This window comes from Budorcas taxicolor, chromosome 3 (genome assembly GCF_023091745.1).
Source record: "Budorcas taxicolor isolate Tak-1 chromosome 3, Takin1.1, whole genome shotgun sequence".
NCBI classification, from domain to species: Eukaryota; Metazoa; Chordata; class Mammalia; order Artiodactyla; family Bovidae; genus Budorcas; species Budorcas taxicolor.
This window is the reverse complement of record NC_068912.1, coordinates 79,886,282-79,900,474: the sequence shown is the minus strand read 5'-3', so window position 1 is coordinate 79,900,474 and position 14,193 is coordinate 79,886,282. Positions and strand designations below refer to the sequence as shown.

At 42.7% G+C, this 14,193-nt stretch overlaps 1 protein-coding gene across 1 annotated transcript; it reads left to right on the top strand.

Moving 5' to 3' along the window:
• The first annotated feature begins 2,138 nt into the window (after positions 1-2,138).
• LEPROT (leptin receptor overlapping transcript) lies at positions 2,139-13,256 on the top strand. Its single transcript, XM_052637249.1, has 4 exons — positions 2,139-2,214; positions 7,375-7,450; positions 8,758-8,944; positions 11,498-13,256. Exons 1-4 carry the CDS (start codon positions 2,199-2,201, stop codon positions 11,612-11,614), a joined length of 396 nt encoding a protein of 131 aa, XP_052493209.1. The 5' UTR covers positions 2,139-2,198; the 3' UTR covers positions 11,615-13,256.
• The last annotated feature ends 937 nt before the right edge of the window (positions 13,257-14,193 follow it).

Sequence of the window (14,193 nt, the reverse complement as noted above, 5' to 3'; positions counted from 1 at the left end):
CTATGGTTTTCTACACACCTGGCGCTGTGTGCAGTCTCTCAGTCATGTCCAACTCTGCAGCCCCATGGACTGCATAGCCTGCCACATTCCTCTATCTATGGGATTCTCCAGGCAAGAATATAGAAGTTTCCACCCCCAGGAGATCTTCCCAATTCAGGGATCGAACCCAGGTCTCCTGGATTGCAGGCGGACTTTTATCATCTACCAGGGAAATCACACACACCTGGTAGGTGGTTGGGAATCGAAGGGAAAATGTGAGATTTGACCCCATAGAAAATCCTCATCAGTTAAGGAGAATTTTCCTCATGAGTGCAGCTTTGCACTTCGGTAAGGGAGCTAGAAAGGGGGCTTCCCTGGTAGCTCAGTGGTAAAAAATCTGTCTGCAATGCAGGAGATGTGTATTCGATCCCTGGGTTGAGAAGATCCCCCAGAGAAGGAAATGCCAACCCACTGTAGTATTCTTGCCTGAGAAATCCCATGGACAGAGGAGCCTGGCTACAGTTCCATGGGGTCTCAAGAGCCAGACATGACTTAATGGCTGAACCACCATCACCACCAAGCGAGCTAAAAACCCAGGCTGCCAGAGTTTGGGTGGTGGGCAGTTTTCTCTGCCACCCAATATAGGGAACTCAGCATAGGGAAGGAGAAGTTCTCAGTGATCTTGGATAGATCACAGGCTACAAAGTAAATAATGCAGTGTTAACTCTGGATCTGCAAATTGTGCAGTGAGCTAGGGACTAGCAACAAAGTGTTTAATAAGTGTACCTTCTATCTAGGAGGAGAAATGGGAGGAGCTAGAAACATAAACTCACAAGTAATTAAACGTCTTGAGACGATAATACGCTCAATGTACAATTTAAAAAAGGAAACCAAGCAGGGGTCCTGAAAGGTGGTGGTAGTGAGAATTTGTATTTCTATAGTCAGGGAAACCCGGATTTCCCAGAACTCCTTTAGCTTTCAGTGCTGTTGAAAAATTTTAAAAAGTGAAAGAAAAGGAGCATCATCATAAGGTGTGGGGATTCTCAGCTAGAAAGCGGGATAAGTGACCCATAGTCCAACCTTCTCCAAAGAATTGTGTGAGCAGGGAAGTCCTAGCCTTTCTGGGCCTCTTTCTGTAGAGATAAAATGAAGCCTTTGGACCAGATGGTTTTTAATATCTCTTCCAGATTGTACCCATGAAGCCAAAACTCTGTCCTGTGAGCAGAGTACGAAGTGGTCCTGTGAAGTCTAAACTGGCTTTGCTTACCTGCAGACCTTGAGGCCCAGGATATAGAAATAAGAGCTGTTTATTTAAATATTCATGAAAGCCTCAAGCACAAAATAGCTTGTTTTTTGTTTCTATAGATACGCCTGAGCGTAAAGGAGAAAACGCTAGTGCCCGAAAAGTGCTCAAGTTGGTATTAAGCAAGGCCAGGCCAGGCATACAACAGGATCCTTGGGGCCTCTTCTCTGGTGTCCCCATCCCTTCCTCCGCCACAGCTACGTAAACGCAGACAGGCACACAAACGCAGTCTAGGCCTTGGAGAAAGTAATGCCAGAGAAAGCGGGTATCCCTGCTCTACCGACTGTTATTTCCCCCCTCCCCTCTCTATTTTCGCCATCCTCACGCAGAAATTCCTTGCAGCCAGGAATCGCGGTTCCCGCCCTTCCGTGCTATGGTGGACGCGTCCCTAGTGGGCTGTGGGGGAGCTCTGGGCCCGCGGACCCAGGGATTCGGCGGAGCCGGGATTCCGGCCAACCGATGGAAAGGAGGAGCGTGGGGCAATTTCGGGGTTTATGCAGAAGCTCAGAACCTAAGGGAGCATCGTCGCCGCTATCCTGAGAAAGTGGGTTTGCGGTGCACTCCCATCAGCGTGACGGGTGGGTAGGAACGGGGATCTCCTTAGACGAGCGGGAGGAGATGCGGTCTGGTCTTGGGAGGGTTCTGAGTGGCGGGGACAGGGGCGGGGCTCTGAGTGCAGAGGGCAGAGACGGGCAGGGGCGTGGCTCGGCGTGGCGGGGGCGGGGCCAAACAGGGGCGGGGACTGGCAGGGGCGGGGCGCTGAGTGGCTAGGCCCGGGGAGATTGGAACCGTCAGGGGCGGGGCTCTGCGAGGCGGGGTGGGCTCGCGAGCCTAGGTACGGCCCTGGGCCGGGCCTCGGGCGGGGCTGGGGCCGTGGCAGGAAGCCGGAAGCAGCCGCGGCTCCAGCTCGGGAGACATGGCTGGCGTTAAAGGTACATCCTAGGTTCCTAGCTCGCTAGTCCTGCGGTGGGGTCGCCGCCTTGGCTCTGGGCTATTCCTGGAGCTGCGCCTTCAGCGCGTGGGCTGGAAACGGCCTTCCCAGATGTGCCATCGTTCCCTCCTTTCCCGGTGGGAAGGAGTTCGCCTGCTCTCTTCGCTCCTTGGGGTGCGGGTGGAGGCGTGTTTTGGGGAACCTCAACCTTTTTCTGCAAAGCTATTAGTCCACTCTTTCACCCAGCGTGTCCGGGTCGCTGCAGGCGAAGCCCTCTCCGGGAGCATTCCTTCCCTGGGAATCACCGGCTAGCCCGGGTTGGGCATCACCTCCCGGATTGCTTCCCAGTTCCTCGGGAAGCGGTTCCCACCCCCTCCTCTGCCTAGTTTTAAACTGGGCTTTCACTTCCGGTCATGTTCACCCTAATGCCTCTCCCCGCTTTTCCTGCCACTTTGCCGAGTTTCCCACTTTATCCAGACGAGCCATTGTCTCCAGTGTTCTCGGCATTAGAACATTTACATCTGTCGTGTCTTGTAAATTAATTTTTACAATTGGGCTGAGTTGGCTGCAGGCGGGTGTCAGCGAAGAGCACCCTGAAATGCTGTATTTGTCTTAATTGTAGAGAGTAGATTAGGTGGGATTTTCTCATTACTTTCATCAGTGTTTATTCATTTATGGACAGACAGGAAGGTGGTATAGTACTTTAAAAAATACAGTTTATTTACAATATCGTGTTAATTTCAAGTGTACAGCCCAACTATTCAGATACACTCGTATATACTTCAGATTCTCTTCCCTTATATACAAAATACTGAGTATAGTTCCCTGTGCTATACAGTAGGTCTCTGTGCAGTGGGTCTTCCCTGGTGGCTCAGATGGTAAACTGTCTGCTGCAGTGTGTGAGACCTGGGTTCGTTCCCTGGGTCGGGAAGATCCTCTGGAGACGGAAATGGCAACCCACTCCAGTACTCTTGTCTGGAAAATTCTTGGACCGAGAAGCCTGGTAGGCCTCAGTCCATGGGATCCGAAAGAGTCGGACACGACTGAGTAACTTCACTTTGTGCAGTGAGTGTTTTTGCATGGGACAGTTGATTTTTAAAAGGGGAGTACCAAGAACACCAGTTCCCTCATCTGTGCTCCTTCAGAGTGAAGGGGAATGCCAGCAGTGGGAGAGGTTATTGGAAGGTTCCTGTTGGTTTGGTAGGACCCACCCCATTAGATATCTAATCTTTTGAATAGAGTAGGATAACTTGTTTCCATGTTGGAGCTCCTATCCTTGAAATTTGTACACAAAGATCTTCCCTCTCTAGTTAATCAACATATGCTGTAAACATGCATACGGTTATATTTGAACACATGTATGTGTTTGCTATGAAATTTATCTGAGTGTGTAAACTGTTAGCAGACATATTTTAAAATTATTTCTGGCGGACTTTTATGATTGGCATTAATTTAGTAAACATGATTTACTTGGACAGTGTACATTTTGTAATATTCCATTTGAAGCCAGTGCAGAAAACCAATAAGAAGTAGCACCACTATGCTTTGTTTAGTCGTGTCCAGAAACTGTCAAATAATAATGTTTATGTGTGAATATGTTAGAAATTGCATTGTAGTTAAAAAAAAAAAAGATTATGAAATGGAAAAGGACTAAGGAAGCTTTTTGCAGATAATTTAACTTTTGAAGAAGGACTGCCGTTAGATGAGCAGTTATTGTGTGACACGGCTGGAAATAATTGTGTTACTGTTTAAATGTCTAAGGTGTGCTCAGATACAGTGTGAGGACCAAGATGGTATTACAGGCTGACTCTATCCCCCAAATAAATACATTCAAGTTCCAGCTCCCCAGTGTCTGTGAATTTGACCTTATTTGGAAATATGGTCTTTGCAGATATAATGAAGTTAGGATGGTATCGGATTAGTTGTACTCTAACCCAATGACTAGTGTCCTTGTACGAAAAGGGAAATTTAGGCATGGATAAATATAGGGAGAACACCATAGGAGGACAGGCAGGTCTTGGAATGATGCAGCTGTGAGCTGGAGAGGATCAGAGATGGCAGGCGACTGCCAGTAGTTAAAAAGAGGCAAGGAAGGAGTCTTCCCTTAGAGTCTTCTGCTAAGTCACTTCAGTCATGTCCGACTCTGTGTGACCCCATAGACGGCATCCCATCAGGCTCCCCCGTCCCTGGGATTCTCCAGGCAAGAACACTGGAGTGGGTTGCCATTTCCTTCTCCAATGCATGAAAGTGAAAAGTGAAAGTGAAGTCGCTCAGTCGTGTCTGACTCTGCGAGCCCATGGACTATAGTCTACCAGGCTTCTCTGTGCATGGGATTTTCCAGGCAAGAGTACTGGAGTGCGGTGCCGTGGGAGCAAATGTCCTTTCTAGATATGAGATAGTAAATTTCTGTTCTTCTAAGCCACCCAGTTTGTGATGCATTTTTAATAGCAGGCCTAGGAAACTAATACAGATGCCATTACCAAACCCTGTGCCAGGGAATAGGACCAGTCTCCCAAAAGAGGCATTCCTTGCTCTGAATCTAAAAGGATCAAGAAGACTTCACCTGGCAAAGGACTGGGGTGAGGGCAGAGTTTATTCTAATGGAGAGAATATGTGACACGAGGCAGAGGTGCGCCTCCAGTGCTAGAACAGCTCATAGGCTGTGAAAGCAACTGTGAAGGTGATACCAGCTTTGTGTATTCGAGAGGTCACTGTCTGCTATGTGGAGGATAGATTGGAAGAGTCATGAGGTGAAGGCAGGCCTCAGATGCTAAGGGTCTGAACACAGATGATAAGTAGCGGAGGGCACAAGAGAAGAGATGGTTGTCTTAATCCTTTAAGGCTGCTAGGACAAAAATACCATAAGCTGGGTGGCTTAAATAACATTTATTTCTTAGTTTGAGAGGCTGGATCTGCACAATCAAGGTGCCAGCAGATTTGTTGTCTGGTGAAGCCTTGCTTCCTGGTTCCTGGACAGATATCTTTTTGCTGTATCCCCACACAACAGAAGGGGTTAGGAAGCTCTGTGGAGTCCCTTTATAAGGGTCCTAATCCTGTCGTGATCTAATCACCTCCTACCACCATCTCACTGGATGTTAAAATTTAATATATGAATTTGGGGAGTGGGGACATAATCAGTTAATCTTTTTCAGTGGGTTTGAGTGAGGCCTGGGAGATTGAGTCACCCTGACTTACTGATTTTCTAGAAAATGGAGTGTAGACCTGGTGTTAGTCTTTCAAGATAGAACCTTGGAAAGGAAGAAGTGTGTGTTTGGGAGGAGAAGGGGAGATGTTTCCGTTTTACACATGTTGAAGTTGAGTTGTATGTTGACTACTCAGAGAAGTCCAGATTGGAGTTGGAGGTGCAGGCTGAGTTCTTGGGAGTTACTTCAAACTGCAGCGTTAGATGTAGCTGGGTCCTTGCGGTACCAGGGAGCTTTGTGTTGAATGCAGTGTCCCAGCAAGAGTGTGGAGTGATAGGTGAATTTGGATTTCTGGTTAGCTCCAAGTTTAAGAGATGGCCTAGGATGTAATTCCTGAAAAAGAAAAAGGAGGTAAAGAGCATCAGTTGGAGATACAGTTTTGAACTTTGAGTGATTGGTGTCCTAGAATAGAAGAAAAAGGTGTATACTTCATAGCTCTGAATGGTCTTCTGTAGGACAAAGTGCAGGTGGTTAGGCAGGTGGTTAGGCAGGTGCAGGTTCTGTCCCCACCCCCCCCCCCCCCCCCACCTCCAACAGAACCAATGAGGAAAAGATCATCTATAGTGAAACAATATGGGAAAAGTTACTTTTGTCCCCCCCGCCCCCCGCCCAAAGTGACATGTACTAAATGGAAAAATATATAAAACTGACAGTCCTTCCTTGTCCTCTAACATCTGTATACTCCCAGATGTTTTTAAAAATCTCCTAGGTATCTTCCTATAAAAGTCTTTCCAGATTGCCTCTTAAAGTAAAAGGAAGCGATCAAAATGTTAATTGGCTTACCTAATGATTAATTTTGAGTATTATGGATTTTTTTCAGAGGAGTACTTGGATAATTCAGTATCCTCTGCTTGTGATTGCTGCCTTTACCAAAGACTTGCTAAAATGAGCATATACTTACATCAGTATTTGCTTATTGAGCGCCTGCCTTTAGTCATGATCAAAGGGTTTATATTACAGGGAGACAGTTTGGGGTACAGTTTAAGGAAAGAGGGTTTTCAGCATCTGAAATCACTTTATATAGATTATCTCATTTGAGTCCCATAAACTCCCTAATAAGTTGGCATCATTATTTCCATTTTACAGCTGAATAATCTGGTTTAAGGAGGTTCAGCTTCTACCACAGTCACACAGTCAGTGACAGAGTTACCAACATGAACCCATGTTGGTGACCTAGAGCAGTGCAAGATTTTTTTAAATAACTCTGTTATTCTCTCACTCAGCAGTGGACAAAGCAAACACATTTCTACCTCCTCAAAGATTAGTGTCCAACAGATGCAGGGAATTGATATTCAGGGGATACTAGTTGGAAAGAATTTGCTATGAAGACATGAAAGTAATCTTCAAATACTTGAAGCCCTGTGGTATGGGGAGGCACAGTGATCAAAGGGTTTATATTACAGGGAGACAGTTTGGGGTACAGTTTAAGGAAAGAGGGTTTTCAGCATCTGAAAACTGTCAGAATGAAATAATCTGCCTCAGGAGATAGTGAGTTTCCTTTCACTGGTATTGTATCAACTGGCTGTCTGGCCTCTTAGTATGGGTGTTAAGGAATTCATACATTAGACAGGCTGAGTACTGGAAAGGCTTGAGCTCATTCTCCACCTGAAGATTTAAGAGTAACAGACATAGGCTGTCATTTGCTAGTCAAATGTAACATCAACCAATGAAATAAGTAAATCTCTTTCAATGAAATAAGCATTTTTTTTTTGTTAAAAAATGTAAAATTAAGGTATAATTCACATATCAAAAATTAGGCTTTTTAAAGTGTAAAATTCTTTACACTCTAAAAATTATTAAAGTGGTCTTTAATGTATACACAAGGTTGTACAACCATTACTACTTTGTAATTCCAGGACATTTCATCCATCCCAGAAGAATCCTTCTCCATTTCTCTCCCCCTCCCCCACTCCCTGATAACCATTGGAACCTATAACTCTTGATTTTATTTTTCCCAGCTCTTGTGGCATTATCTTTCAGTGGGGCTATTGGGCTGACTTTTCTGATGCTGGGATGTGCCTTAGAGGATTATGGGTAAGTTATTTCAGAAAGAACTATTCTTTTTATGTCTTTGTCACTATTAATATGGGTGTTAGAGAGTTTGGTCAATTTACCACCAAGCTCTAATGAATGAATTGCTGCTGCTGCTGCTAAGTCGCTCCAGTCGTGTCCGACTCTGTGCGACCCCATAGATGGCAGCCCACCAGGCTCCCCCGTCCCTGGGATTCTCCAGGCAAGAACCCTGGAGCAGGTTGCCATTTCCTTCTCCAATGCATGAAAGTGAAAAGTGAAAGTGAAGTCGCTCAGTCGTGTCCGACTCTTAGCGACCCCATGGACTGCAGCCTACCAGGCTCCTGTGTCCATGGGATTTTCCAGGCAAGAGTACTGGAGTGGGGTACTATTGCCTTCTCCAAATGAAGCCCAAATTACAAACCCAGTCCCTTAGTTGTATTTGTGCAGAGAAAAGCTCTTTTCAAAATTGATGTGTTCATTTAATGAGAGTTTATTGAAGACTTCCTCTGGACCAGCTGGGGATACAAGAATGAAGAGATGCAGTCCTGTCCTCAGGGAGCTTGCAGTTCTAGTTACAAGTGAGAGACAGGCAGACAGTCCAGTCAGAAGAGATGTGTACAAAGTACAGTGAGAGCTTCGAGAAAGAGAACCTGAGTTTCCCTGGTAAAGTCAGGGAGGACTGCATAGAAAAGGTTGTCCTTAACCTGAGACTTGGTGGATAAATAAGTTTATCAGGTCGATGAGTCAGGAGAGGGCATTCCAGGCAGAGGGAGTATTTAAGAAATAGAGAAGCTAATGTGGTTACAGATGAAGCGAATGAGGGAAGATGGCACGGAATGAATGGAAGAAGTTGGCCAGATCATGTGAGGCTTTGTAGGCCAGGGCAAGGAATCTTGAGTTTTACTCCAAGAAATTAAAAGGTTTCCAACCTGCACACACTCAGATAATTTCTACTGAATGAACATGTGCAAGGCACTGTGCTATGTCCTATATGGAAAGCAAAGATGACTAAGTCAGGATTCTGACCCTAAAGAAACTACAGCTCAGTAACACAGAAAACCATAAACATTCTAGATTTTACATTGTGTCATTGTTTCTTAACACAGTATAAGCTGTCTGCATCTTAATGTACTAGGAATTTTTAATCATCACTACTTAATCATCAGCTGTTCCTGGAAAATAATCATTTCATGCACTGATGTTGACAACTGAATAAATAATTGTTGACCTAGACATTTAAAATAATATAAACTTTGAAACAGTAGTGTATCTTTAATTACGATGTAACTAACTTTTCGTTTTGGATTTCTCCTGGGTCCAACCAACAGCGTTTACTGGCCCTTGTTTGTCCTGATTTTCTACGCCATCTCTCCCATCCCTCATTTCATTGCCAAACGAGCAACATATGACTCCGATGCAACAAGTAGTGCCTGTCGGGAACTGGCTTATTTTTTCACTACAGGAATTGTTGTTTCTGCCTTTGGATTTCCTGTTATTCTTGCTCGTGTGTCTGTGGTAAGTCTTGTTGTCTATTGTTTTGACCAGCTATCGCCGAGGTTACTTCACAGGCCTGTGTCTGGAACCACAGTTTCATTTCCACTGCTTAGACTTAATACTCAAAGCCAGACATATTTTTAGTTTCTGTATTCCCCTATCAATATCTTGTGATTTAGATCTACCTATCAATATCTTGTGCATGCTTTCAAAATGCTTTCTTTGTTCCTCTTTTGACTTTTAACCAGACCAAGTGATTTCTTGCTTTTTCTGTTGTAAGCTATTTTCTGGAATTATCCTGAAATCCTTGCCTCGTATTGTAGGGCAATCCAGAGACTCATGTAGCAATACTTTTCTAGTTCCAAAATAAACATCAAAAGGGGTCCTGGTCACCTAATTCCAGTGTGTGTATGTGTGTGTGGTGGCGGGGGGTGGGGGTGGGGTTGTTTGCTACACCGTTAAGGAGCAATCCTTCCACACCAGGTGAGTATCCTACAATTCAGCTCAAGTCTGAGTCCATCTACCTGGAGACAGCAACAGATTCTACTGGTTCAGGGCTCTGTCCCACAAGACTACCTCCCTCTTCAGATGCCAATCACAAGTCCAGGTAGTTACCCATGCTTCTGACTGACTAGCTATAAATCAGAGGTTTCCACCATAAAAATAGTCACTCTTATCACGAAGTTTCAAGGATTTTAGAAGCTCTGTGCAGAATATGGGGACTGATCAAATAAATATATATTTCTTAATATAAGTCACAATATCATACCAAATTCTTCTCCTGCAAATAGCATCATGGGCATAATTCTCAACACAATAGTTACATATTGAGGGAAAACTATATAGCTACTGAAAGATACACTGAGTAATATGACATCTTCATATTAACTCACTCAATCAATCAAATGGAAAATTTTATTTACCTCGACCTGAGGATCATACCCCAGGAGATGACTGTTCCTCCTGCAAGAGATCAAACCACAGTTACATAAGTTTTAGAGACAAATGGTTATATGTCAAATGACATACTATTTACCATTTACACAATCCAGATTGACATGTATAAAGTGAGCAGTGGGTCATAGGTCATCGTGGCCCCCTACATCATTAAGAAGGAAGATTATCTCCTAAGCAGTTATGACCCTTTATGGGATTAGGAAGGAATGTTAAGAAGCAATGTTATCTCCTAAGGAGGTCTGGTTAATACAGATGCACAGTACACAAAGGGGAGGGAGGAGGCCTGAACAAGAAGAGAAAATTTTATGTTTAATTTTTTCTTGTCTTGCCATAAATATGCACTTTATTTAATCAGTATCCAATATAAAGTTTTTATCTCCAATGTATTTTTAATATACATTATGGGTATAATTTATTCAGTTCTTTGACATTCACTGTCTTCCATACTATTTGCTTTTATTTCCCCCAATTACATACTGTTTCAATTTCATGAGACTCTTATTTGGGACATTGAATAGCAGACCTACACAAGTGCTATTTATTCATGTAGTATACAGAGCATATACTGTTTATAGGACACTCGGAATAAGAACCAGACACTGTCTCTGTTCTCAAAAGAGAACAGAAACTAGCCTGATGGGTAAGAATAGTATAAGTGTACTATATGTGGTCATTAAAACATGATCAAAATGGCATAGGTGCACCAAGAAGAGAGAAATTACATCTGGTATTTGATGTGGCTTCTATGGATAAATACTATTTTGATTAAAGTAGAAAAGACAATCATGTGGAATGGTTCTCAAATGCAGAAATGAAATGTATGGACTAAAGAGTAGTCCAATATGATGGAGCAAAAAGGGAGAGGTTGAGATTGAGGCTAGAAAGGCTGGGGAAGCCTGACTGGGGAAGGTCTGGAATGCCTGGCCAGTTTGAACTCTGTCTAGATAACAGAAGCACGGAAGGTTTTTCAATGTAAGATGGGCATGATCTTATCCCTCTTGTGCCTTAGACTAGCACTTCTTAAGTTTTTCTCTAAGGATTTCTATTTTTATCTTTCAAATACTGCGTCATGTTTTATGAAAAAATTTTCACTGATGTTCTCCGCTTGTTGAAACAAAGTATGCCCACTAGAGGGTACTCATCCCCAGCTGTGCCTCTGGAAAACCATCTGCCATGCTGGAAAGCTCTTTTTAGTTGCATCCAGAGTATTATCTAAAATCTTTTGCCTGGAAAAGAAACAAATCAATCTGCAACTCTCCAATTCCTGTCCTCATGAGAAAAGGCAATATATCCAGGACTTCTAGTAACCAATATTGTAATTGGACCCTTTCTAATCTTTGTGTATTTTACTGAAGGCAGTCATTGTCTCATGAAAACAAGTAGAGAAGTATGTCTAAGGGGGAAAATGTTAAGGATGATACCAGACTTAATTAACAAGCATCACGAAATGATTAGACTAATTACTAAACTGTTCACCATCTCCTGCCTATTACATTGTTAAGCCTTTTAGCAATTTTATTTAGTATTTCATTGGCTGTTTCTGACGCAGAAAATAATATATTTGCAAAAAGTACAATATAAAGATTTAATCCTCTTTTTAATCCTTTTGTGTTTCAGATCAAATGGGGAGCCTGTGGCCTGGTGCTGGCAGGCAATGCAGTGATTTTCCTTACAATTCAAGGTTTCTTCCTTGTATTTGGAAGAGGAGATGATTTTAGCTGGGAGCAGTGGTAGCCCGTGCTTTATCCTGACAAAATGCATTTAATTTCTTAGAATCCATGCTGTTTGTATATGTGTGCACATGTGGCCTTTTACTATGAAATTTAATACGCTGGTTTTTTATACCTTTGTAATCATGTAATCACTTTAAGGAGGACTACATGGGGAAAAGTTTAATTTTATTCCCAACTAGTAGACTTCTCCATTCACTCAAGTTGAGTCATGTTGTTCAGCTGTTCATATAGTCATAGTATGGTGCTGTCAGAAAATACGTTAACATACGTTTGCCCACTCTGCGTGCCACATCTCCACCTGCAGCCCAGGGATCTGCTTGGGTGGGTCCATAACACTGGGGTTATCTCAGCTCTCCTCAGGACTTCCAACATATACTTGTGGCTCAGAGAGAAGGAGATGGCCCCCTCTTTGTGTTGCAGACTCTTGCTTCTCCAAGTATGGTCCATAGGCTAGGAGCATCAGCATGTCAAAGTGTGGTCCATAGGAGCTTAACTACAAATGCAGAACTTGTGGCCCCACCCACAACCCAGCTCACTTTGGTGAGATCTCAAGTGAATCCTATGCACATGAAAGTTTGAGAAGCATGTTCATGAAGAAATAAGTATTGCTGTCCCCTTGGCTGAACCACTTAGCTTGTGTGGGCATTAGCAGCTTGTAAAAGCTGTTTCCCCTTCCCCTCATGTTGAGGCCTAGTTCAGATTCTCCTTGATGTTTGTGCAGTGTCCAAACCTATAATTTATAGGCTGTTCCTCAGATTTGTAAAATGTTCTCAATAGCGAACAGCCATGGCTTCACATTTTCTGAAAAGCAAATGCTGTCTTCACAGTGGAGGGGAACAGAGCCCCTGCTGGGAGACAGTGGATGGAGGCTGGACTAGAACTGTCCCCTGCTTCAGCAGGATGGGGAGGAGTGGACAAGTAATACTGTTTAATTTCCCTTTATAGTCTGACATTTCTCCCCAGTTATTTCCCTGTGCTGTTCCCCCCAACCTTCACCAGCACCCCTAAGCCCCCCAAAACACACTCCCAGCAGTTCTGATTGGCCCGCACTTCTTTATGGCTCAGCTTCTCCTTTCTACAGAGACATGGAGCCAAGTAAGCAAGCAGAGGGTGAGCTGCTTAATTTTATTTACATGTGATGTACTTACTGTCTTCCATGTCCTATAGGACTTTTAATAACACTTTATGCTAGTTCTAAATGAATCATTGAGAATTAATGTGATGCTAGGTTCTGTAATCACAGTTTTTCTAGCTCAACTTTTTGTCCAAGACTTATCAAGAAAAAGAATTTTTGGAACTAGAACCGCTTGATTAGAATATAAGCAATGATTTTAAAGCATTATTAATGTATGATAACTGACATACATTCAAAACTCTGAAACCTTGATGCTTGTAACCCCTTTGTATTCTGGAATGATGTTGGGATCAGAAGAGTGATACCTAAAATGATAATGTGCAGTGATATTTAGCCCTGTGCGTGATTTTATGTTTTCAATGTACTGTGTACTTATAGAATTGTTAAAGTTGTTATTTCCAATATTTATACTAGGAAAATTATATAGACACTTTATGATTTTAACCAGCATTTTTAATAACATTTGCACTTACTGTATTGTAATAAACTCCACTTTTAACACAAAAGTTTAACTAAAAGTCTTTATTCTGATGTTGATTTGCATAAATGGTAACCAAAAAAATGAAAATTTCTTGGTGTTCTGAAATGTGCAGTTTTAAGCAATAATCTGTCCTGCATTAGAATAATAGCAATAAGTTGTAAGGTACCATTTTGGATGTGTAGTTGGCTTGTAATAGCTTTTCTTTTCCTAAGATGGAGATACTGATAATACTACGTTTTGCAAAAGTTCCTTTGTTGCTTATACACATTTTAAATAGCCAGTGTAGCTTTAATGTGTACTCTTCCAGCGTTGCTTCTTGATTATATTTCCAGGATGATATAAAGTCCTTCATGTAGAGTATTTGTGGGATGGAAATACTAATGTGTTGGAAACACTAATGTGGCTACTAATGAAATGGTTTATCGAAGTGATAGGTTATTGGATTTGCTAAGTGTCTGAAACAGGCATTTATTCTGCAACACATAAGTGTCATTTAAGTAATAAACTTCAGTATTATTTAAGAAATAAATGTCAGTAAGAAGCATTGCTTGATATGAACGTATAGTGCAAAAGTTTCATCTTGGTAACCCAAATCTTCGGCACTTATTTCATCCTTATAAAAAGTTCATTTTTCCCCCTTTATATATTACAATATATTTTGGAAATTCAAAGCACATTAATAATATTCTAAAACTGAGAATGCACACAGAGAATTGCCCAGAAGTGAGTAGTCTTATGAAGAAATTTTCTATCATATTCCAAACAACTGGCTTACATTTTGAAATGCTTTTCCCACAGAAACAGTATTAGGAATGCCAAACCCTAGCATAGCTGACCTTTAATACTCAAGGTACCTGCCTGAGATTGGGGTCTTGGCAGTGGGGTCGTGCTGAGCTCGAGTGGCCTTGGTCTGCAGCAGCCTGAAGCAGGGCTTTGGTTCCTGGCTAGAGAGTGAGGTCAGGCT